We start from the raw sequence: 22030 nt of genomic DNA on the forward strand, positions 1-22030 counted from the left end.
TCGCGACCCGGTGTTCACCGGGCACGTTTGGCGGGACCTCTTCCGCCATGCCGGTGTGAAACTCTGCATGAGCACCGCCTTCCATCCCCAATCGGATGGTCAGTCCGAGGTGGTGAACAAGACGATCGCTATGTACCTGCGATGCCTGACTGGAGATCGCCCCCGGGACTGGCTCGACTGGTTGCCGTGGGCAGAATTCTGCTACAACACCGCCTACCACTCCGCCCTCCAGACGTCGCCGTTCCGAGTGGTCTACGGCCGCGCTCCTCCCGATCTACTACCCTATGTACCCGGCCAGGCGCGCACGGAGGCAGTCGACGTCCTGCTGGCCAACCGCGACGAGTTCTTGACTGAGGTCCGCGCCCGTCTTCTTCAGGCGCAGAAACATGCTCGTCGCTCTACGACGCCAACCACCGCGCTCTGGAGTTCGCGGTTGGGGACTGGGTGCTGCTGCGCATGCTTCACCGTCATACGCAGTCCCTGGTTCCTGGCGCCCGCAGCAAGCTTCGTCCCAAGTACGCCGGACCCTTTGAGGTGCTGGAACGCATCGGCACGGTCGCCTACCGCCTGCGTCTGCCATAGGGCGCCCGCATCCACGACGTCTTCCATGTCGGCGTCCTCAAGCCGTTCCGGGGTACTCCGCCGACATCCGTCCCGGCTTTGCCTCCGATACACCATGGCCGTCCTCTCCAACAACCTGAACGGGTGCTGCGCTCGGAGCTTCGCCGCGGCGTGTGGCATGTCCTCGTCGCGTGGTCCGGCATGCCGGCCTCGGAGGCCACCTGGGAGCCTGTTCCGGCATTCCGTGAAGCTCACCCCTCCTTTCAGCTCGCGGACGAGCTGTTTCCTGAGGGGGGGAGAGATGTTATGGTCGGCACCACATATGAGCGCAGGGACAGGCGGCAAAGTGGCTAAACCAGCCAGTGCGCGGTCACCACGCTGGCCTCGCCAGGGTCGGTCTATTTTGAGTCATAGAAGATTTGGGTTGGTTAGGAAAGAGTCAATTGATTATTAAGTTTCCTATTTGTTAGCACAAGTTGTTAGAGTCCTCAATGTATAAGTATCAAACTTTGAGATGAATAAGGACTAGCCTGGGATTGTGTCATCCTTGACACCCTTGGGCGCCTAGCGCCTCCGTCTTCCCTTCCTGCATAAACCCTAGCCGCCAACCACGGCTCCAACTCGACGCAAGCTCCAGAGACCTCGCATCCCTCATTCTTATACCCTCTTTAGGGTGTTTGTAAGTCTGGGTTCTTATACCCTCTTTTCTTCTTAATACAATGAGACGCAGATCTCCTGCGTTTTTCGAGAAAAAAAAACCTCGCATCCCTCATTCCCCTCCATACGGCCTGAGAAGCAAGGACCGGCGCCATACCAACACCACTTTAACCTAGATGTATATTAAGTACTAGCTGTTTCTGCCTCTTACATCCTAAACTAAAAATTCTCCATTGGATTTCCACATTGCCTTGGAATGTAATGACTGTGCTATGTCTTTCAGCATCAACATGGGAAATAAGGAGTTTGAACACATCAGGATCATCGAGTCCAAAATGTGTTGTTACTCTTATGTTGGAGATTTCTCTTAGTTTTTGGGGCAGATGGAAGAGAAAGCACTCCTCAAATTTTGACAAAAGCATCCCTTTTGCTTTGCTCAGCCAAGTAGCAGGTTGGTTACATCTGCTTCTGTGGCCGCAAATATCAAATTAATTTTTATTATACAATGAATTTTTTGCTTTGCTTTTTTACTATGGCCAGGTCTAAGAGAGTACTTCGCAGCCAATCCAGCCTTGACATCTGAGTTGCCTTCGACAGTAGTGAAGTCAAAAGCATCTGAAACTTTGATCATCCAGAGTGAACATGAAGATTCTGAACCTGGTGATGAATTTTATGATGCACTTGCTAGAGGTGAATCCTTCGAAGATGAGGATAGTGATGATGATGATGATGCCACAAGTCCAAAGGTGAACACTATAGTTAGAAGTTAGGATGCGTAATACAGATGGCTTTGTTATGTTCAACAAGAAATTGAGACCTATTTCTTTTTATAATATCGATGCAGGCTGGAAAAGTGAAGTTGAAGAATGTGTCATGGGCTATTGCAGGTTTGACTTTAAAGACAACTAAAGGTAAATTTAATCATATGATTTTCAATTTTTCTGGCATCGTTGAATATTATGTTGGCAAACATTAATGCACTCAACTTTAGTTCCACGGACCCTAAAATAAACAATTAGACATGCAAATTAGTGCACAAGCACACAAATATGTATGTCGATGCGCACAAGGTACATATATTGTGTGCCCATTTACAGAAATAGTTTCTAGTGGAAGCACAGAGGCAAGCAGAGAGGTTGCATAGATGGTATTATATCATACAGAAGAAATCTACATGATCAGCTAGCTAGTAAAATTTAAGTAAACCATCCAGAATATCTGCGCAAACATGCTACATTCGATGAAGACGATGAAACAAATATTGTGCAACTAAGTGTTGAAGGAACATGATTGACCAAATAATGATATGTTGCTGATGATCAAGTAAAATGGATACACAACTTCTAGGTGAAATCAAAGCCTAATGGAAAATATTGCAAGGCAACAGTTAACTGTCCTTCATTTGCCTACACTAGAACGATGCATCAAATGGGCTCTATATTGGTAGATATTACTAGTTCTTTTATTTCGATGAAAAAGAGAATACTGGTCATTGTTTATGCTGCTACATTGATTATCTTTTTGGTACTCCTGCTGTTCCAAAGAGAGTCATTCTAGTTTTGTCTTTAGTCAAACCATTTTATATTTGGCCAAGTTAATACAAAAGAGTGCCAATATCTATTATATCAAATAAGTATCATTAGATTCATCATGAAATGTATTTTCATTGTATGCCTATTTGGTATCATAATTGTTGATACTCTTGCTTATAAATTTGGTCAAACTTAGATGGTTTGACTTAGAACAAAAATAGAATGACTTTCATTTTGGGATGGAGGGAGTACTAATGTAGTAGAAACTGGGAGATAAAATTCACTACAATTGTACATTTTTACATGCACGTACAACTCCAGAGTCCATGTTTAACATCAAGTTCATAATGTCTGTTTTCTGTCCCTCTTAACTTTGCATGTGTTCTTAGTTTAGTTCTGTTTCAGTCATTTAATGCAACTGTTTTTGTTTCCTATTAAATTTGATTATGGTTCAACTTTTCCTGCAGCTTTGGTTGAGACCAGTGAATTGGTTACAAATTCTAGTCCAGTTGCTGTTGACCCCAGCCATTTCCATGGCAACCTTCATAGAGCGAAAAGCGAAAATGATCAAAATTCTTGGAGTGCACCTGGTGGGGAGAAGTTTATGATCAGAGGGAAGACTTACTTAACAGATTACACCAAGGTAGGACGTACGAGGGAGCATACAATTCATACGCAGTAAATAATGAAATGAATAGTGGAAAAATACCAAAGTTATGTCTCCTAGGTTAAAAAAGTACCAAATCATGGTTCACGCAGAACATCGCAATAGAAGTTCATTACTGTATTCAAAATGTTGCCTACAACACTACTCTCTATGGTAGCTGAAGTTCCTCTAGATACAACAATATAACAACATTGGTTCACAAGTATACCTAAGCATGCTAAAGCATTAAAAAGTATGACCAGCTAAAGAAACCTGATTTATAGTCCAACTGATGCAAATTCGGATATGCGACATTGCGACTCGTTCTTATTGAATTACCTGCGATTTGTGAACCTTTATTTATCACTGCTGCTATTATGGGGAACCTTCATGCATCTGCTGCCTTGTTTTATACTTTCTCTTATCACAAAAATAAGCCTATCTAGGTTTGTCCTATGTATTTTTTTTTTAATTTTTACTAACAATATCTACAAAAATATATTATCTTAATTGCAAAGAGTTATATGTTATAAAAGTAGTTTTCATAATTAATCTAGTAATGTCAAACTATATAAAATTTTTGATATTGATGGTCAAAGTTTGAAGGGCGGGCCTGGTGCAAGCGGTAAAGTCTTACCGTCTGTGACCGGAAGGTCCTGGGTTCGAGTTGCGGCCTCCTCGCATTGCACAGACGAGGGTAAGGCTTGCCACTAACACCCTTCCCCGGACCCCGCACAGAGTAGGAGCTCTCTGCACTGGGTACGCCCTTTTTTTTATTGATGGTCAAAGTTAAACATTTGACGTAGGACAAACCTAGGTGGAGTTATATTTGTGATTGGAGAAAATATTATCTAGAAGGCCTGAAGTTAAATACTCCCTGTCCTTGAATAAATAGATTTTAGCAAGTTTAGGACAGATTAGTATGACAGAGAAAAGACTATAATATCCTTCATTAATTGAAATAGTTGCACACTGATCTATGATTGTTCCAGTTGCACAGTAATTATAGCATTTACTGCATCTATCCAACTGCAGAAACTTAAGCCTAGATTCGTGGAAAAGAGTGAGATGGGAGGGTGTGCATAATATGAGGAACTCGGAGGAAAATAAATGGGCCATGTTTAATCTCCTAGAGATTGATTTATTTGTAGACAATTTTTTATACTAGGAATCTATTTATTCAGGGACAGAGGGAGTAGAATGATTGCCTTGTGACAGACATTGTTCTACATAACAAGTGTTTTTGTTTCATTGCGAATTTGTGACAATCTCGTGGTGTTTACTTGGCATATAAATAGGTTGTTGGCGGGGATCCACTTCTAAAGCTACTTGCGGTCGATTGGTTCAAGGTTAATGAACGCTTTGATTCAGTTGCCTTACATCCCAAAAGCCTTGTGCAGGTAAGCTTGTTTGATAAATATTACCAATATTCCGCATTGGCGGGCATCAGTTGCTGCTTTGAGAATTAGTTTCGTGACTGTCTTGATTTTTCATATTCTTCTTGGCCAATAAATTGTTACACCCGTGGTCGCCGGTGACGTGAGCACAATTAGATAGGTCATCTCTTATATTTAAAATTTCACATCGGCAAATAAACATTATAAATGAAGGAGTGCGTAAGAGGAGTAGCCATAGCTTGCCGTACTAGATCGGATGGGAGTGCAGCTGCTTTTCAACGCATGGGAAACATTGGCTCATTTCACCTCCATGAAACTCTCATCCTCTCTCTCTTCATCAATATTGTGCCAATCAATATTTTTTCTGAGGTGCCACCGTATTTAACGCTTGCTGATTAGCATTAATGCTACTTTACAAGGGACTCTTGCTGTGTAATTACAAGCAGATCCAATGTGCAGCCCCAGCTCCTTTTATCTGGATTTGGGACTCTAAATGTTCCAACGAACTCAGAGTTCTTGCTTGGCTTCTTCTCATGGATAGGCTAAATACAAGGAACATTCTCAAAAGGAAAAAACACAGATTAGAAGGCAACAACTACAATTGTGTCCTATGCAATAACAATGTTGAAGAGACGACTTTCCACCTGTTCTTAGCTGCTCTTTCAGTCAGGTTTGCTGGAGATTCCTGGATCATTGGAACCTCACAAGTGATTTCTTCCAAATGATGATGCCAGCAAAGCAACAGCTTCGAAACCCCTTCTTCATGGAGATCTTCATCATTGCCTCCTAGCATATTTGGAAGCAGAGAAATAACTTCATCTTCGACAGAGGACGCCCCTCCTTTATCTCTTGGAAAGCCTCCTTTTACGAGGAAGCCAAACTTCAAGCTTTTAGATTTTGTGAAGAAAAACAACATGCTTTTCTTCTCTGTTTAGACTCCCTCTCCTAGTGTTGTGGACTCCTTCATTGGGCAGCAGTATAATAGGAAGAAGAAGAAAGGGTCGGCTGCCTCTAGTGGCTAGAATTAGTCCAAGCTAGCTAATAATAGAACATGCAGGAATAATAGGAATACCACAGCCGCTCATGTGGGTGTTATAACCACAGGTGCGGCTGGGGATTAGGGCAAGCAGAAAAGAAGAGTTGTCTTGTTCAGAGCCTCCCAGGGAGGGCGAACTAGCTCTTCTGCTGCTGCCATTGCTAGGATTAGCTACTGTAATTCCTCTCCAGTTTATCAATTAAGTGCCCAATTTCCTAGCTATATCATCTGGTATTCAGATCCTTTGATCTTGCGACCACATCTGCTTCCGCCGCCGCAAATTCCCACCCTCAGATCACATCTGCTCATCCACCATTTCCAGCCATGGACGATCTCCTCACCATCTCTGAGGGCATTTCCGCGAGGTGTGATCACATCTCTGCAGGGATCGATTGGATCTATGAGACGGTCCTCCAACTTAGCGATCGGATGAAGGCTCGGGACTCGTCACCAGCTCCTCCAATCCAGTCGTCCCCGTCCCTGGGCACAACGGCATCACCGCCTTCTTCCCCCCAGCGACGACCCAGTCTGCTATACCAGCGGCCATCACATCTTCCCCGCTGGCAGCATCACCAATACCAACAGCTTCACCTCCACCGACAATTGTGGCTACACCGACAACCTCCCCACCACCTCCCCCAATGGCTGTCGCCTGTGATTACTCCTTTTGCACCAGCCATGGTGAAGGAGAAGCACCAGGCTATTGCATGTCCAGCGTTGATGTCTGCTCCACCGATGCGAGTGTCCTGCTTGGTCCTGGCCACTTCATCGGCAAGGCCTGCAACAGTTGGAGCCCTCGCAACGCCATCAGTAGTGATGCCATCTGCACCCCAGGACTGAGGCCGTCAGACAGGGTTGGCAGAATAGCAAACTCTCTGGCCTCGTTGTCCGCTCAGCAGGTGTTCTCCTCAGTCTTGGGCACCACACCACCACTGTCTTCGACATCAGCAGCCTTGCCAACAGCAACTCCATCTATTGTGGCGACACCCATGGCATCAGCGCCGTTCTTGCAGCTGCCAGATGTGCCACCGTATCCGACATTGTCGCCATGTTCATTAGTTGTGGACATTGTCGCCATGTTCTTCTTGCAGCTGCCAGATGTGCCACCGTATCCGACATTGTCGCCATGTTCATTAGTTGTGGACATGTCTGCCGCATCAGTATTGGCTGCCTTTGTCGAACACATCCTGACAGCAGTGGCATCTCCTTCCCCTACGACCACCATGGCCCCACCAATGATGACACCAGCGTCAACACTCCCGCTGGCTGAATTGACTCCAATGGCGCAATTTTAGACCTCATCTTCCGTCGTCGCCACGATTGTTTTCTTCCAGCAGCTGACTGCTCAAGTGTGCTTCATCACCTTCAGTATTGCTCAGCCCCAGTTCCGAGCAGGCCTACAGCTCGAGGACGAGCTGTTTCGAAAGGAGGGTAGAAGTGTTGTGGACTCCTTCATTGGGCAGCAGTATAATAGGAAGAAGAAGAAAGGGTCGGCTGCCTCTAGTGGCTAGAATTAGTCCAAGCTAGCTAATAATAGAACATGCAGGAATAATAGGAATACCACAGCCGCTCATGTGGGTGTTATAACCACAGGTGTGGCTGGGGATTACGGCAAGCAGAGAAGAAGAGTCGGTCTTGTTCAGAGCCTCCCAGGGAGGGCAAACTAAGTTTTCTGCTGCTGCCATTGCTAGGATTAGCTACTGTAATTCCTCTCCAGTTTATCAATTAAGTGCCCAATTTCCTAGCAATATCACCTAGTTCTTTCTGCTTCTTTGGAGTGCAGTTTCTCCTGCCCTCTTGCTGACTGTGTGGTTTAGTTCTTTTAGCCTCTCTTTGTACAGTTTTTTTTCCTTTTTTCAAAAATAATAAAAAACTCTTACAGTGGGGGTCTCCCCTGCTGTATTTTGGGTCAAAAAAAACTTGTCTGTTTGCTGTACTCTGTGACTTGCATGCATGTTTCTGGGTGCCTAATTTTTGTTTCTTTTTACATTACAGTCAGAAGCTGCAAAGAAGATTCCTTTCATATTGGTTATAAATTTGCAGGTACTTGCAGTTATGAGTTTGTTATGTTTTTTGAATTTATAGCCTTCCTTTTGTGCTTATCAAACTATCATGCCATATTTCATTGTAGAACCTGCCATCCTTTTTTTTCTGTGCATAGACATGAACCTGCCATCCCTGTTTTTCTGTGGATAGACATGATATGCATCTTTATTGATTCGGATTAACATGCAGGTTCCAGCGAAACCAAATTATAACTTGGTCATGTACTACGCTGCAGAGAGACCAGTGAACAAAGATTCTTTATTGGGTAGATTCATTGTTGGAACTGATGCATACCGAGATGCCAGATTTAAACTTATACCAAGCATTGTTGAGGTATGCATGTCTTAGCTAATGTACTGTATCAGGGTTATTTGTTCATGTGATGATTTGTTCATGTGAACTCATGGACGAAATGATATCAGGGTTATTGGATGGTTAAGCGTGCCGTAGGAACAAAAGCTTGCCTTCTGGGAAAAGCAGTAACGTGCAATTATCTTCGCCAGGATAACTTTCTGGAGGTAAATCCATTATGAAAAAAAGTCAGCACCTTCCCTAGGGATAGCTCACCTCTCTCTTTCTGTGTATCTGATCTAAAATTTGTAGATATCAGTTTTAGCAGAGGCAAGAACTGTGTCGGGTAGCAAATTTCGATGAATATCAAACTACATCAAAATTTACATATATCACAAATCTGAAATATTGATATTTGTTTTGTTTTTCTTTCGTTGTTCAAGTCTTTCACCTGTTTTGTTTGCTGTAATTTTAACAATCCTAGGTGGCCTTATAAACAAAATTTACTTTGCAGATAGATGTTGACATTGGTTCATCGTCTGTTGCCCGGAGCATTATTGGTCTAGTATTGGGATATGTCACAAGCATAGTTGTTGATCTGGCTATTCTTATTGAGGTACTCCGTAATACTTTACAAGTCAGACTCAGACCTGAAGCAGTTGCGTGTCTTTATCATTTTCCGTATGGATCTTTAATTCCTAACTTGATTACAATAAATATAATTTCACAAAACATCTACTTTAATTGCATTCTCGTTTTCACATGGACATTCATGTCCACCACAATGGTACGTGCACAACTACAGATCTACTTTGTTGAGATTTGCCAACAGGAACTTTGTTAAATATTTCTTGAACCCATAGTTTGACCTCTATATTGCTCTGCATTTCAATAGCATGAAGCGTGCTAACAGTTGTATCCTTTCCCGGCCGTGAACTTGCGGAGCACCTTTTTCTAACAGCTTTATCTTTGCAGGCCAAGGAAGAGAAAGAGCTCCCCGAGTACATTCTGGGCACTGTTCGTCTGAACCGTGTGAATCCCGACAGTGCTGTATCAATCTAATTAAGTTTTCAGCCGATCTGTGCAAATTTCTTCTCATCCTCAGTTTTATTCTGAGAGCAGCAGCATAGCATTTTGAAAATGTGGAGTAGTATTACTATTTGCTGATCTCCAATCGAGGATAACATATGTATATAGGCACGAGGCATGAATACGTGATGCCTTTCGTAAATAGAAGAAATCAAAGCTTATGTTAAGCATAGTTCTCTATTTTTTTTCTCCTAAAACTTGTAGTTTTACCACTCCTAAAAAGGTATTGGGAGGGAAAAAAGAAAGCCATCTCCAATAGTTTCTAATAAATTGCTTTTAAAAAATCAAATTTGGGTCTTACATCTATTTTTTTGCGGCTTTTTTTTTTCTGTCGCCAGACGTCACAGGGCGCGTCGAACCCCTCACGTCGCGACCTCCCTGCTGCTGCCGCCAACTCCCATCCGCCGCCGCCACCGTTAGTAGCAGCAGACAAGCACAACAGTCGGCCAGTAGCAGCAGACAAGCATAGTAGCCGGCCAGTAGTAGCAGACAAGCACAGCAGCCACCAACAGGCAATTGTGCCGGTCTGTACCATCATCTGATGGACAAGCACATCATCAGTAGCCGGCCACAACCAGCCTTGGCACGGCACAGTGAGCCATGGATGGCCACAGCCAGAGGAACAGCTGGCCACAGGTACCCATGGCGGCCACCGACGCTACGCGGCCATCAGCAGGCAAGCCATGGCTGCCCAAATCCACAGCCACGGCCGACCACAAGCAGCTGGTGGCCAGCGGCGTTCTCTGTGGCGCCACCAAGCCATGGCCCAGGAGGCGAGAACAACAAAACAGCAACCGAGAGAGGAAGGACGCGGCTACCCAATTCAAACCTAGCGGCGGCGGCCTGCAAACCTAGCGACGGTGGCAAAACGAAACATAGCGGGGGCAGCGGCGGCAAGCTGGAAGGCGCAGCGGTTGCCGTGCAGGAAGCCCACGGCGGCGGCGATCGTCTATGTACTGGCGGCGTTGATCGTCTACGTACCGGCGGCGTCGATCGTCGAAGTTCTTTGGCGCGACGACGGAGACCAGCGCGTGACTCCAAGGCGTGAAAGTGGAAACCGCGCGGGAGAAGGATCCGCGCAACTCAAGAGCCACGTAAAGTTACGCGGAACTGGCACAGTTTTCTTAAGTGCCTAAATATTAGGAGGATAGAGTAGGAACCATTGGAGAGAGATTTTTTTTTTATTTTTCTAAAAACCAAGTATTAGGAAGGCAAATAGAGAACTCTTGGAGATGCTGTCCCAAACTCCCAATCGACGCGCGTCATAATCAACGTGGCTTAAAAGTGGCATAAGTCATGTAGATTCCTGTGTTCAAATGGTCGTTGGTCAAGGTACATTGAGTTCTTTTTGCTAATCAAATTAGTAGACTCGTACATGATCGTTTGGCTATGGCTTGTCGTAAACGATGATAAATTTTCAGTCAGAACAGTATTTTTCTCTCACACAAATCAGCCAGTAGTACTTCTTCACGAACCAGCAACGATACAAACCAGCCAACCGAACAGGCTGATGGGTTTAGGGCTACTAGGGCCATGGCCCTAGGTTTGAGGTGACAAGTACGATTAGCCCATTCAGTTTTCTCATACTAGTACTTACACTTGCCCCGCTGTTTGAAATTATTGTTTTGTGTCAAATTGTTATTTTTTAAACAGTTTCACGAGGGAAACTTCTAAAAACCTACTCTCATAAAGGGTCCGGCCCAGCATGCATGGAGGTCAGATTTACCCCCAGTCCCCACGCGGGGAGGTATGACGGTGCACGGGCTTGGTTGCCGAGGATGATAGGCTGGTTGTTAGGTGTAGGCGTGCGAGCACGACCGTCAAGACACGGGGGTCGTTGGGGTGCACGAGCATGCAGCCACCAAGGGCAAGGTTGCGGGCTCGAGGGAGCCGGGGGGCTGGGAGGATGCGTGAATGGCTGAGCTGATAAGGAAGAAGAAACTGGAGAAGAGAGAGGAGGGCATTATGATCATTTCATTCTTTTTTTATAATGATACGGCCCGAGCGTCCAAACGGATGGACATTCCATTTTGGAATGTGCGTGTCGTCCGAGCTTCGCTGCCCCCACTTGTCCTCTCCGTCGTCGCCGCGCCCCACCCACCCTCTGCGTCGTCACGCTCGCCCCACCCTGTCCTCTGCGCGCCGTCGCCTAGCTCCGTGTGACTCGGCGGTGTGGCAGAACCGTCCGAAATAACGCACTTACGGAGACGCTTGTCTTTCGCTAGACACTAAGCACCCCGAGAGCGAGCTACATCGGATGGATTCCGTCGAGCACACCCCAAAGGAGAGCCCGAATAATCCATATTTTTTCCTCAGGATCCAATAATGAAAACAAGTTTACATTATTTAGTCCATTTCATACATCCAGAGTTCTTAGAAATATATTATTACAGTACCAAATTCAGAGTGCGAAAATTAAACAGCAGAATATAAAGAATCATCTATCGATAATATACAAGGATCCGTCTGTGCCCACCAGAAGAATCCTTCATACAACGACTACTCCTTAAGCTGTACCTGCAACAGGGGTAAATAAACCCTGAGTACACAATGTACTCGTAAGACTTATCCGACTAGTGGAAATAATTTCCCGACTCCAAGGGATATGATAAGCTTTATGGTTTGCTGGTTTTTCTTTTTGCGGAAAGCAACACTAATAGTGAATCCTTATGTATGTTTATTATTAGCAGTCATGATTAATTCATTGTCTAACCATTCTATGTAAGCACTTGTTCTACTTTCAAGCAAGAGTTGAGCAAATAGTTTTATTTTACCACCATTTATCTTTCAGTTCTTACTACGGTGCTAGACTGTAGACAAGCCGTACCGAATCGTCCGGCGATTCATGAATCAATGTGCCCAACTAGGTACCATGAAACACACGCCTCGCTTGTACCCCAGGCACAAGCAAGACCAACCCACCACTCTCCTATCACAGGGTCTAGGTCCCCGTCCAAACTTTGACTCCAAGCCCCCGCTCCTGAGTCCTGGACTCAGTGCGGTGCTTAGACCTCCACCATCCCCGCCTCCAATCAGTCAGTCCGGAAAAGAGCCGGAACCCATGACAAGAGAGCAACAAGCCTTCCCTACGCACATACACAAGTATATGTTCAGGATAATAAGTCTGTGACTTGCCTAGTGAAAGCATCTAGGCCCCTAGTTAGGTTTCGGTGATTAATGACAATACAAGATTACTATGACTAACGTGTGTTTTACAGAGACAAGTAAGTTAGGTCATGGTAATGGAGATCAATTGGGCAATCAAGGTTGTCATGCCCCTACGATGGAAATCATTTTGGTTTTCAAAGGATGGACGACAAGGTTAAGGATGACTAGTTCTAAGTGTCGATTGGAGTTGGAGTGACACTTAGAGTAGTTTAGGACTTTGTTTTTCCTTTGGCCGTACTATTAAGGGGGGTATGGACGGGTAGCTTGACCTAGGTGAGTCTAGTAAGTTAGGTGTGGTGCACACTTGTTAAAACTAGCTCTAGGTAGCTCCTATGAATGCCTAAGATCCTTTGGAGCAAACTTCATTCACACATGATTGAGAGTTGGAAGTGAATGAAGGGTTAAATGCTGACCGGACGCTGGCCACAGGGTCCGGTCAGTTCATTTGATCAACAAACTGCGTTCGGTGCGACCGGACGCTGGAGAGGTCAAGTGATCGGATGCTGAAAGGCAGCGTCCGGTCGACTCTAGTAAGGTTCCAGAGAAGGGAATCTACGACCGGACGCGTCCGGTCAGTACTGACCGGACCCTGGGGGTTCAGCGTCCGGTCGAGTCTAGTAAGGTTCCAGTAAGGGTTTAATGCGACCGGACGCGTCCGGTCAGTGGTGACCGGACCCTGCCAGCGTCTGGTCAACACATTTTCACTGGTTCACGGGTTGAACTAACCGGAGTGTCTGGTCAACATGACCGGAGCGTCCGGTCACCCCGTAGAAGCTCATAACGATTCGTTTTTTAGGCTGCCTTATAAATAGAAGCTCCACTCGTGTGTGGAGTTACTTTTGCTCATTCCAACAGCTGAGAAACACGTTTGTGAGTGCCAAGAAGAGCAAGGTCCTAGTGAGGTGATTGAGATTTGAGAATCCAAGAGAGTAGCCTCATTAGTGAATCAAGAGTAGCCAAGTGTGCATCCATCTTCTCATTAGGCTTCGCGTGGTCAAGTGAGAGTTCGTGCTTGTTACTCTTGGTGATCGCCATCACCTAGACGGCTTGGTGGTGATTGGGGGCTTGGTGATCACCCGGCAGAGCTTGTGGGTGACCCAACTCAAGTTGTGAGCGGCTTTGGGTGATTCGCCGCGACGGAGTGTCGAAGAATCAACCCGTAGAGAGCACTTGATCCTTGCGCGGATCAAGGGGGAGCTACACCTTTGCGCGGGTGCTCCAACAAGGACTAGTGGGGAGTAGCGACTCTCTGATACCTCGGCAAAACATCGCCGCGTTCCTCTCTCTCTATTTACTTTGAGCATTTACTTTGAGCATTTACTTTAAGCAATTCAATACTTGTTCTTAAATTCATAGAATTGCCATGCTAGAGTAAGTTTGGAACATAGGTTGCAAGTCCGTTGTGCGTTAGATTAATAGAATCACTCTTCTAGGCATAAGGGGTTAATTGGGCTAACCGTAGGATTTGATTATTGAAAGAAAATTTAGAATTAGCCCAATTCATCCCCCTCTTGGACATCTTGATCCTTTCACCTAGAACCCAATGCAACGGTCGGTCCTTAATCAACACAGACAGAGAAACAGTGTAACCAAGCTATGGCCCATTGGTCGTAGGACACAACCTCTTACACCCACCAATACCCAAACCATATCCCTGTCCGGTCTCCATTTTCCTTTCCACCATTTTTTTCATGAGTGATAATAATAATCATCTATTATGAGTAACGGCAGGTTACTCACGATACCAAAATCCTGAGCATAGTAGCTACTCGACCTATACTAGTAGGACTCATAGGTAAGTATTTTTATACATGTAGTTTCCATAAAATACCTGTAATGTAAATGCATATCACACATATATCCAGTGATCATTCAAAATAAGGGTTATGCACCGGGGCTTGCCTTGGGTAGGCGGGGTGTCAACAAAGTCAGCAACTGATGGCTCCGGGACTCCCTCCTGTACGAGAATCTTCTCCTCATACTCCTCGATGATCTTCTCGTACTCCTACTCACCCGTAGGCACGAACTCTACCAACTAGTTATCTATATGCATGAAATGATGATTCAACACTTAGTAATACGGCAACAACAACTCTTAAAATAAGAATACATCTATCAAGCTACTAAGCTAGCTCTACCGACTAAGACGCTAAGTTACCTATTATTACCACTACACAAGTATGAAATATTGCATGTATTATCTTAGCAAGGAGTACTATATGATAAAACAAGGAGTACTAGCTACCCTATTGTAACACCTCGGGTGTCTAAATATTAAAATCTGACATGTCATCATATGCATTGCAAAGCATTTGGCATTTGGTGAAAACTTTGATGTGCATTTATTAAAACAAGTTTACATTTGTGTAATGAGTGTTGAATTGTATTATTTGACTCAAGTTCAAAGTTTGTCTGGGTTTTGAATTTTTCGAGAAAACCCCGCTTTTCGACATTTAAACCCTACCCTGAAAATCCATTTCAAAATCTAAGCATATTTTGGGGTTGGGCCCAAAAGCAAAAGTGTAGAGCTTGGCAAGTTATACAAAGTTTGTTTTTGGAGTTTTTCAAGTGGTTTAGAAAAATTTTGAGTAATTCAAAAAGGCGTAATTCGTTAAATTTCCCTATTCAAATTCAAAAGTTCATTTCAAAATCTAGACCGAATTAGGAGATGGTTATAAAAGCAAAGTTGTAGAACTTTTGATTTTGAACAACTTTTATTTTTGGATATTTTTGAGTTGTTATGAAAATTTGAGAGTAATTTGAGAATTTTAGCGAATGGCAAACTTGTAATTACTGTGAACAGTGTCCACCGCCGAGGCTACACCGCCGGCGACCTTCTTCGGCGTTCCAGATGCGCACATGGACGTCCTCAGCTTCGCGCTGGCACGGAGATGTCTCCTGCGTGGCTTCCTTGAGCTTCTGAGTCGCGTTATAAGAACCAAAACGCCGTTGTCGTCGTTCTTCTTTCTTCTCTGTTTTTCCAGTCATCACCGCCGCAGCTCCGTCGAGCTTTTGCCATCGACCTAGCACCATTGCCGTCTCGGCAAAGCGTGCTCCAGCTTCGATGTATCTTTGTGCATCCAGCCAACCCACCAATTTGGCTAGTCTTGGTCGGGAACTCGAGTTGCATCGTCTTCTTCCTCGCGGCCGGCAATTCCTCCGCCGAGCGCGATTCGTCGTGGCCAGAGCTATATGGTGCATCTTCGTCCCTGGTTTTGGCTGATTCTGTTTCATCTCGATGCTGTAGTACTTAATCCATAGCTGGTTGCTCATTTTGATCACTGCAGTCGCTGGTACACCATCGCCGACGACGTGTTGCTCCGCCGTGATCACCGAGATCGTCGTCACGCCTCTCTATTGCTTCTCCGACCTTGCTCCTTGCTTCAACGTGTTCGGGGTGAGCTACTGGTGCTTCCTCGACCTTTAGTTTGCCCGCTACCGGTCTGTAGTCGCCGGCGTAGCGCTGCCGTGTCACCGCGTCCGCCATGGCCGACGACGAGCTAGTGTAAGGCCGTAATCAGTGCTGATAGGGACGTCAATCGATGCGCCTAGGCTTGGTGATCATTTTGGTACGTTGGCCGTCGCCGTTGATCTCACCGTCGGCGAGAAATCGCTGGTCAGAGCCGTCGCTGCCGTGGTCAACGTCGGAGGTTGAAGATGACATGTGGGACCCGTTGTCAGTGACTCAGCGTTCAAATGATTTTTCTATTTTCAGATTTAAATGAATAGTGTCTATTTTTGTTAATTTTGTGTAGATTTATTTAGAGCTCCAAAAATTATGAAAATTTTTGTGTGACCTCTCTGTGATGTATAGTATTTAAGAAAAATATGAAATAATGTTTTTCAGTACTTTTTGAATATGATAAAAATTGCTCAATTTATTAATAAATGGATTTCCATGATTTTTCTAGGCTTATCTATTTATCTAAAAATTATGAAATTTGTTTTGCCACTTAGTTAACATGTAATGAACATGTACTAAAATTTTGAGCTCAATTAGAATAAGTTGATTTATTTCATAATTTTGAATTAAATAATTAATTCATAAAAGTGAATAGTAACCTTTAATGATTTAGGTTTTTGTTTGGACTTTTGGATTGAGTGATGACCTTGGGTCATTAGTGATGATGATCCTTGGCAATTGATGTATGTGTTATGAAAAAGATTTAGTTGTTGACTTGTAACTGTACCGTGAAGGAAAGTTGTATTCCAATTGCTAATTTTGTATCCATCATCGAGCATCATATTTAGTATTCCGCATCATGTTGAACATGGCATTGTTATTATATGTAGTGAACGAAGGTGAAAATGTGGTAGTTAATCAAGCTATAGAGGAGGTTAATCCGTCTGTTGAGGTCGGATCGAATCCTTGTGTAACGTCGCAGGAGCCGGACTTTTCCATCAACGAAGGCAAGCCCCGGATGCATACAACCCTACCTTGTGTTTTATAAATAAATTTTGCTTTTGCTTTCTGTTACTGCATTAAGTAATTAGGAGTTAAGTAAAAGCCTAATTGTTGCATTACTACCCTTGTTATTCCATGTTTACCATATTATCAGTTTTAAATTCGTATATGTCTAGTTTTGCTTAGCTATGCGTAGAACGATGAAAGTCAGGTGACTACCTACCACCTGCAAGTTTTAAATGGAATATTGGTTAATTTTTTAGCATGTGATATGGGAATGTGGAGTAATAAATCTAGATCGGGCGGACTCGGTGTGTGTGAGCCACAAGACATGGAGGTCTTGTGAGCGGGTTCTTTCCACCTGTGTCGATTAAGGCACGTCTGTTGTTGAATTGTATGAGGTGAGAATTTGTAGTACTAACCACATACTCTGGTAAGCCTAAACTTGGCAATTCTATTACGAGAATGGCTACTCGCGCACTGGGAGTGGAGAGATGGCGGGAATAGCGTGTACCCACGTGACCATGGGTTGGAATGGTGGAGTACTGTGTTCTCGGGTGGCGTGGACCCGTTCTTATTTTAGAGGATCTGAGGGTAGGTCGGGGATCTGCATATGTCGTGTGGTTTGGAATTCCCAGCTGGGTTTATAATCGATTCGAATCGTCGTTGCTCCTCAGTTAAGGAGACTCAACTCACTATTCATCATCGTAGAATTAATAATCGGAACTTGAATAAGGCTTGTGAAGGTGCTGGATATAAAGTTTCATGATCTTAGTGCGGATCGTGTCAGCTTTGTATATAATTCTTAAGAAGTTTTCTATATAAAGAATGTTGTTAAAAGAGCTTTTATGCAAAAGAACTTTGATCATTGTTAAAGCTATACCTTGAATCCCTAAGCCTGCATTACTAAGTTTATCAGTTAATATTTCGGATAAGTCTTGTTGAGTACTTCTGTACTCAGGGTTCGTTGACCCCTTGTTGCAGGTGAGCCTCATGAGCAGATCTGTTTTGGATCATGCTGCATGACTATCGTTCGTTCTGACGATGAGAAGTAAATGTGTGATCCTTGGGCAGGATGTTTATTTTGTGTGATATGTCTATATTAATTATGCCACTCCACTACTACTATGGTTTATAATAATTATCGAACTTAGTTGTAAGGTTTGAAACAACTGGTTTGTAAACTAAGTTATCGTAAGACTTCCGCTATTTTACTCTGATGTATATATTTGAATAAATGTTGTAATACTGTAATGACTCTGTAACGTGATCTTGCTCGGAAATCGTGGATGATTCGGGGTTCCCTGAGGACACCCGATAGTCTTTTTAAGTTATTGGAAACATATGCATAAATGTCAAAAGTCATCGGACAGTGACAGGTGCATGTGGGCCCTATAACTTAGGAGGTTCTGCCACAGAATGGTATCAGAGCAATCAGAATCAGATGTACGGAAACCGTGGACGCCACCATAACCGACAGGAGGCTATATATGTTGATTTTACAGACACAAGACCCCCGGTGTTCACCAAGGCAGATGAACCATTGGAGGCTGATGACTGGCTTCGAACCATGGAACAGAAATTTGACCTTATCCCATGCACGGAGTATTAGAAACCTACATTTGCCGCCCAACAATTTAGAGGAGCAGCAAGTGCTTGGTGGGCAAACTTAGTGGCTATGCAACCAGCTGGCATTCCAATAACTTGGGCTGAGTTCCATACAGTCTTCAGAGCCCATTATATTCCCGAAGGAGTTATGGCTATGAAGCTAGATGAATTCCTTGCTTTGAAACAAGGAGATCAAACCGTGATGCAGTATGTGGGAAGATTTAATCATCTGTCCCAATATGCATCCGAACATGTCAATACTGATGCCAAGAAGAAGAGGTGGTTTATCAGAGGCCTGAATACCAAGTTGCAGACTATGATGACCACTTGCACCAATGTTACTTACCATGAGGCAGTAAATATTGCAATTGCTTCAGAGTCAAAGTATCGGCAGCATAAGGAGCTCAAAAAGAAAAAGAGTGTGCCGTCTAGATCTTTTGGGGGAAATCAGAAGAGGCAGAGGGTGATTTATCATCCAGTACAGCATAATCGTCCTCCTTATCGTCCGCCGTAGTTCCAAGCTGGGCAACAGTCAAATGCCCGTCCTGCTATAACATATCCGAGTTCACAGTCAACCAATGCTCCTGGTGGCAATGCTCCAACATCCCAGGGTCACAACTATCCGTGCTACAATTGTGGAAGGACTGGTCATTTCTCCAGGGAATGTCCATATCCTAGGCAGGCTAATCAAAATTATCAGAAGGCCCTTGCTAATCAACAACATGGTCAGGCACCAAACAAGAACCATAATCAGAATGCTCAGAAGGGCAAAGATGAGAGGAAGACAGGACGGGTGTTCTATATTCAAGCTGGAGAAATTCTGGAAGGGGAGCCAGTGATGATGGGTATGTTTCCTGTTGCCAATCACCCTGCAGTTATACTTTTTGATTCTGGCGCATCGCATTCATTCATCAATAGAACATTTGTTGTGAAGCATGAAATTTCAATTGGGGCAACAAAGGAAAGTTTCTTTATACAGTCACCCGGGGGACGTCTGTGTACTAAGGAAATGGTATACCAGGTACCCATAAACCTAGGTGGGCATATTTTTCCCACTACCATGATTATCCTTAAGGATCAGGATATAGATGTAATCTTGGGAATGAATTGGATGTACCAGCATAAGGCTGTTATAGATGCTTTGAATAGGACCTTAAGAGTGAGTTTGCCTGATAATAATTCTCAACTTCTTATCCAACTTCCAACCCTAAGAAAATCAGTGGGCAAGATTTGTGCAACTGCTGTCAAAGAGATTAGAGATATTCTGGTAGTGTGTGAATTTCCAGATGTGTTTCCTGAAGATTTACCCGGTCTACCACCTAATAGGGATGTACAGTTCAATATAGAGTTACAACCTAGAACAGCTCCGATTTCTCGGAGAGCTTATAGGATGCCACCTAAGGAATTGGCCGAGTTGAAAACTCAGTTACAAGAATTGATTGAGAAAGGGTTTATCCAACCTAGTTCTTCACCTTGGGGATGTCCGGCAATTTTTGTGAAAAAGAAAGATGAGACTTTGAGGTTATGTGTCGACTATCGTCCATTGAATGAAGTGACCATCAAGAATAAGTATCCATTACCTCAGATAGATCTGCTTTTTGATCAATTGGCCAGAGCCAAAGTTTTCTCCAAGATAGATTTGAGATCAGGATATCACCAAATCAAGATAAAGCCTGAAGATATTCCCAAAACGGCATTTACCACAAGATATGGATTATATGAATACTTGGTAATGTCTTTTGGTTTGACAAATGCTCCAGCTCATTTCATGTATCTAATGAACTCAGTATTCATGCCTGAGCTAGACAAGTTTGTAGTGGTGTTTATTGATGACATTTTAGTATATTCCAAGAATAAGAAAGAACATGCGGAACATCTCAGAATTGTTCTGACCCGCTTGAGAGAACATCAACTATATGCCAAGTTCAGCAAGTGTGATTTTTGGCTTAAGGAAGTGCAATTTCTTGGACATGTCTTGTCAGCCAAAGGAGTTGCAGTTGATCCCAGCAAAGTGAAAGATGTGCTTGATTGGAAACCGCCAGCCACAGTTTATCAAGTTCGGAGTTTTCTGGGTCTGGCGGGATATTACCGTCGGTTTATTCCAGATTTCTCAAAGATATCAAAGTCTATAACTGAATTGTTGAAGAACCAAATTAAGTTTGTCTGGTCATCAGATTGTGAGAAGGCTTTCCAGACTTTGAAGAGACTGTTAACCACTGCACCAGTATTAGCCCAACCTGACATCGAGAAGCCGTTTGATGTTTATTGTGATGCTTCAGGTATTGGTATTGGATGTGTGTTGATGCAAGAAGGCCGAGTCATTGCTTATGCAACCCGGCAACTTAAGCAACATGAAGAACACTATCTGACTCATGACTTGGAGTTAGCAGCTGTGGTTCATGCTCTGAAGATTTGGCAGCATTACCTGCTTGGTAATACGTGTCATATGTATACAGACCACAAAAGCTTAAAGTATATCTTCACTCAGTCAGAGTTAAACATGCGACAAAGAAGATGGTTAGAACTGATTAAGGATTACGATTTGGAAGTACATTATCACCCTGGTAAAGCAAATGTAGTTGCAGATGCCCTTAGTCGCAAAGGTTATTGCCATTGTCTGACAGTGAGAACAATGGGTTTAAATTTATGTTAAGAAATGGAAAAGCTGAATGTAGAAGTAATTCAACAAGGAAGTTTGACCAACATAATTGTTGAAGCCACTATTCGAGATCAAGTTATTGCTGCTTAGAAGGAAAACAAGGGTATAGCCCATATCAAGGAAAGAGTTAAGAATGGAAAAGCGGAATGCTTTAGTATTGATAATGAAGATGTGTTGTGGTTCAAGGATCGCCTGGTGGTACCAAAAGTTCCTGAGTTGCGGCAGTCAATTCTAGATGAGGCACATGCTACTAGGTTATCAATCCATCCGGGGAGTAACAAGATGTACCATGACTTGAAGCAAAGATTCTGGTGGACTAAAATGAAAATAGAGATTGCTAGATACATAGCAAAGTGTGACACTTGTCAAAAGGTGAAAGCTATACATTTGAGATCTGCTGGTGAATTACAACCATTACCTATTCCATCTTGGAAGTGGGAGGATATAAGTATGGATTTTATTGTTGGTCTACCCAAGACATCAAAGGGATTTGACTCAGTATGGGTTATTGTAGATCGACTCACTAAGTCAGCACATTTTCTTCCAGTCAAGACAATATATCCCACGATCCAATATGCCAAGATGTATTTAGCAAGAATCATGAGTCTCCATGGAGTACCCAAGACTATTGTGTCAGATAGAGGTACACAGTTTGTCTCCAACTTTTGGAAACAATTGCATTCTTCATTGGGTACCAAACTTCTGTATAGTACAGCTTATCATCCGCAAACTGATAGACAGACTGAAAGAGTTAATCAAGTACTTGAAGATATGTTAAGGTGTTGTGTCCTTAACTATTCTAATAGGTGGGATGAATGCTTACCTTTGGCCGAGTTCTCATACAACAATAGTTATCAGGAAAGCATTAGAATGGCTCCATTTGAAGCACTCTATGGTTGTAGATGTAGGACATCATTGAGTTGGTCTGAGCCTGG

General features: G+C 43.7%; 1 protein-coding gene across 2 annotated transcripts in view; it reads left to right on the forward strand.

The window, feature by feature from the left end:
* The window catches only part of LOC136502324 (protein ENHANCED DISEASE RESISTANCE 2-like), a 62346-nt gene extending 52838 nt beyond the window's left edge, over window positions 1-9508 (forward strand). The window contains exons 13-22 of one of the 2 annotated variants that reach the window (XM_066497772.1): window positions 1502-1669; window positions 1759-1964; window positions 2063-2129; window positions 3218-3393; window positions 4695-4796; window positions 7825-7872; window positions 8065-8208; window positions 8298-8393; window positions 8681-8782; window positions 9142-9508. In XM_066497772.1, the coding sequence (XP_066353869.1) occupies window positions 1502-1669; window positions 1759-1964; window positions 2063-2129; window positions 3218-3393; window positions 4695-4796; window positions 7825-7872; window positions 8065-8208; window positions 8298-8393; window positions 8681-8782; window positions 9142-9228 (1196 nt within the window). In that variant the 3' untranslated portion in view covers window positions 9229-9508. Of the gene's footprint in view, window positions 1-1501; window positions 1670-1758; window positions 1965-2062; window positions 2130-3217; window positions 3394-4694; window positions 4797-5334; window positions 7737-7824; window positions 7873-8064; window positions 8209-8297; window positions 8394-8680; window positions 8783-9141 lie in introns of those variants that run through there. The other variant, XM_066497773.1, reaches the window with a different exon arrangement.
* Window positions 9509-22030: the final 12522 nt, after the last annotated feature.

The sequence above is a fragment of the Miscanthus floridulus genome, chromosome 13 (genome assembly GCF_019320115.1).
Source record: "Miscanthus floridulus cultivar M001 chromosome 13, ASM1932011v1, whole genome shotgun sequence".
NCBI classification, from domain to species: domain Eukaryota; kingdom Viridiplantae; phylum Streptophyta; class Magnoliopsida; order Poales; family Poaceae; genus Miscanthus; species Miscanthus floridulus.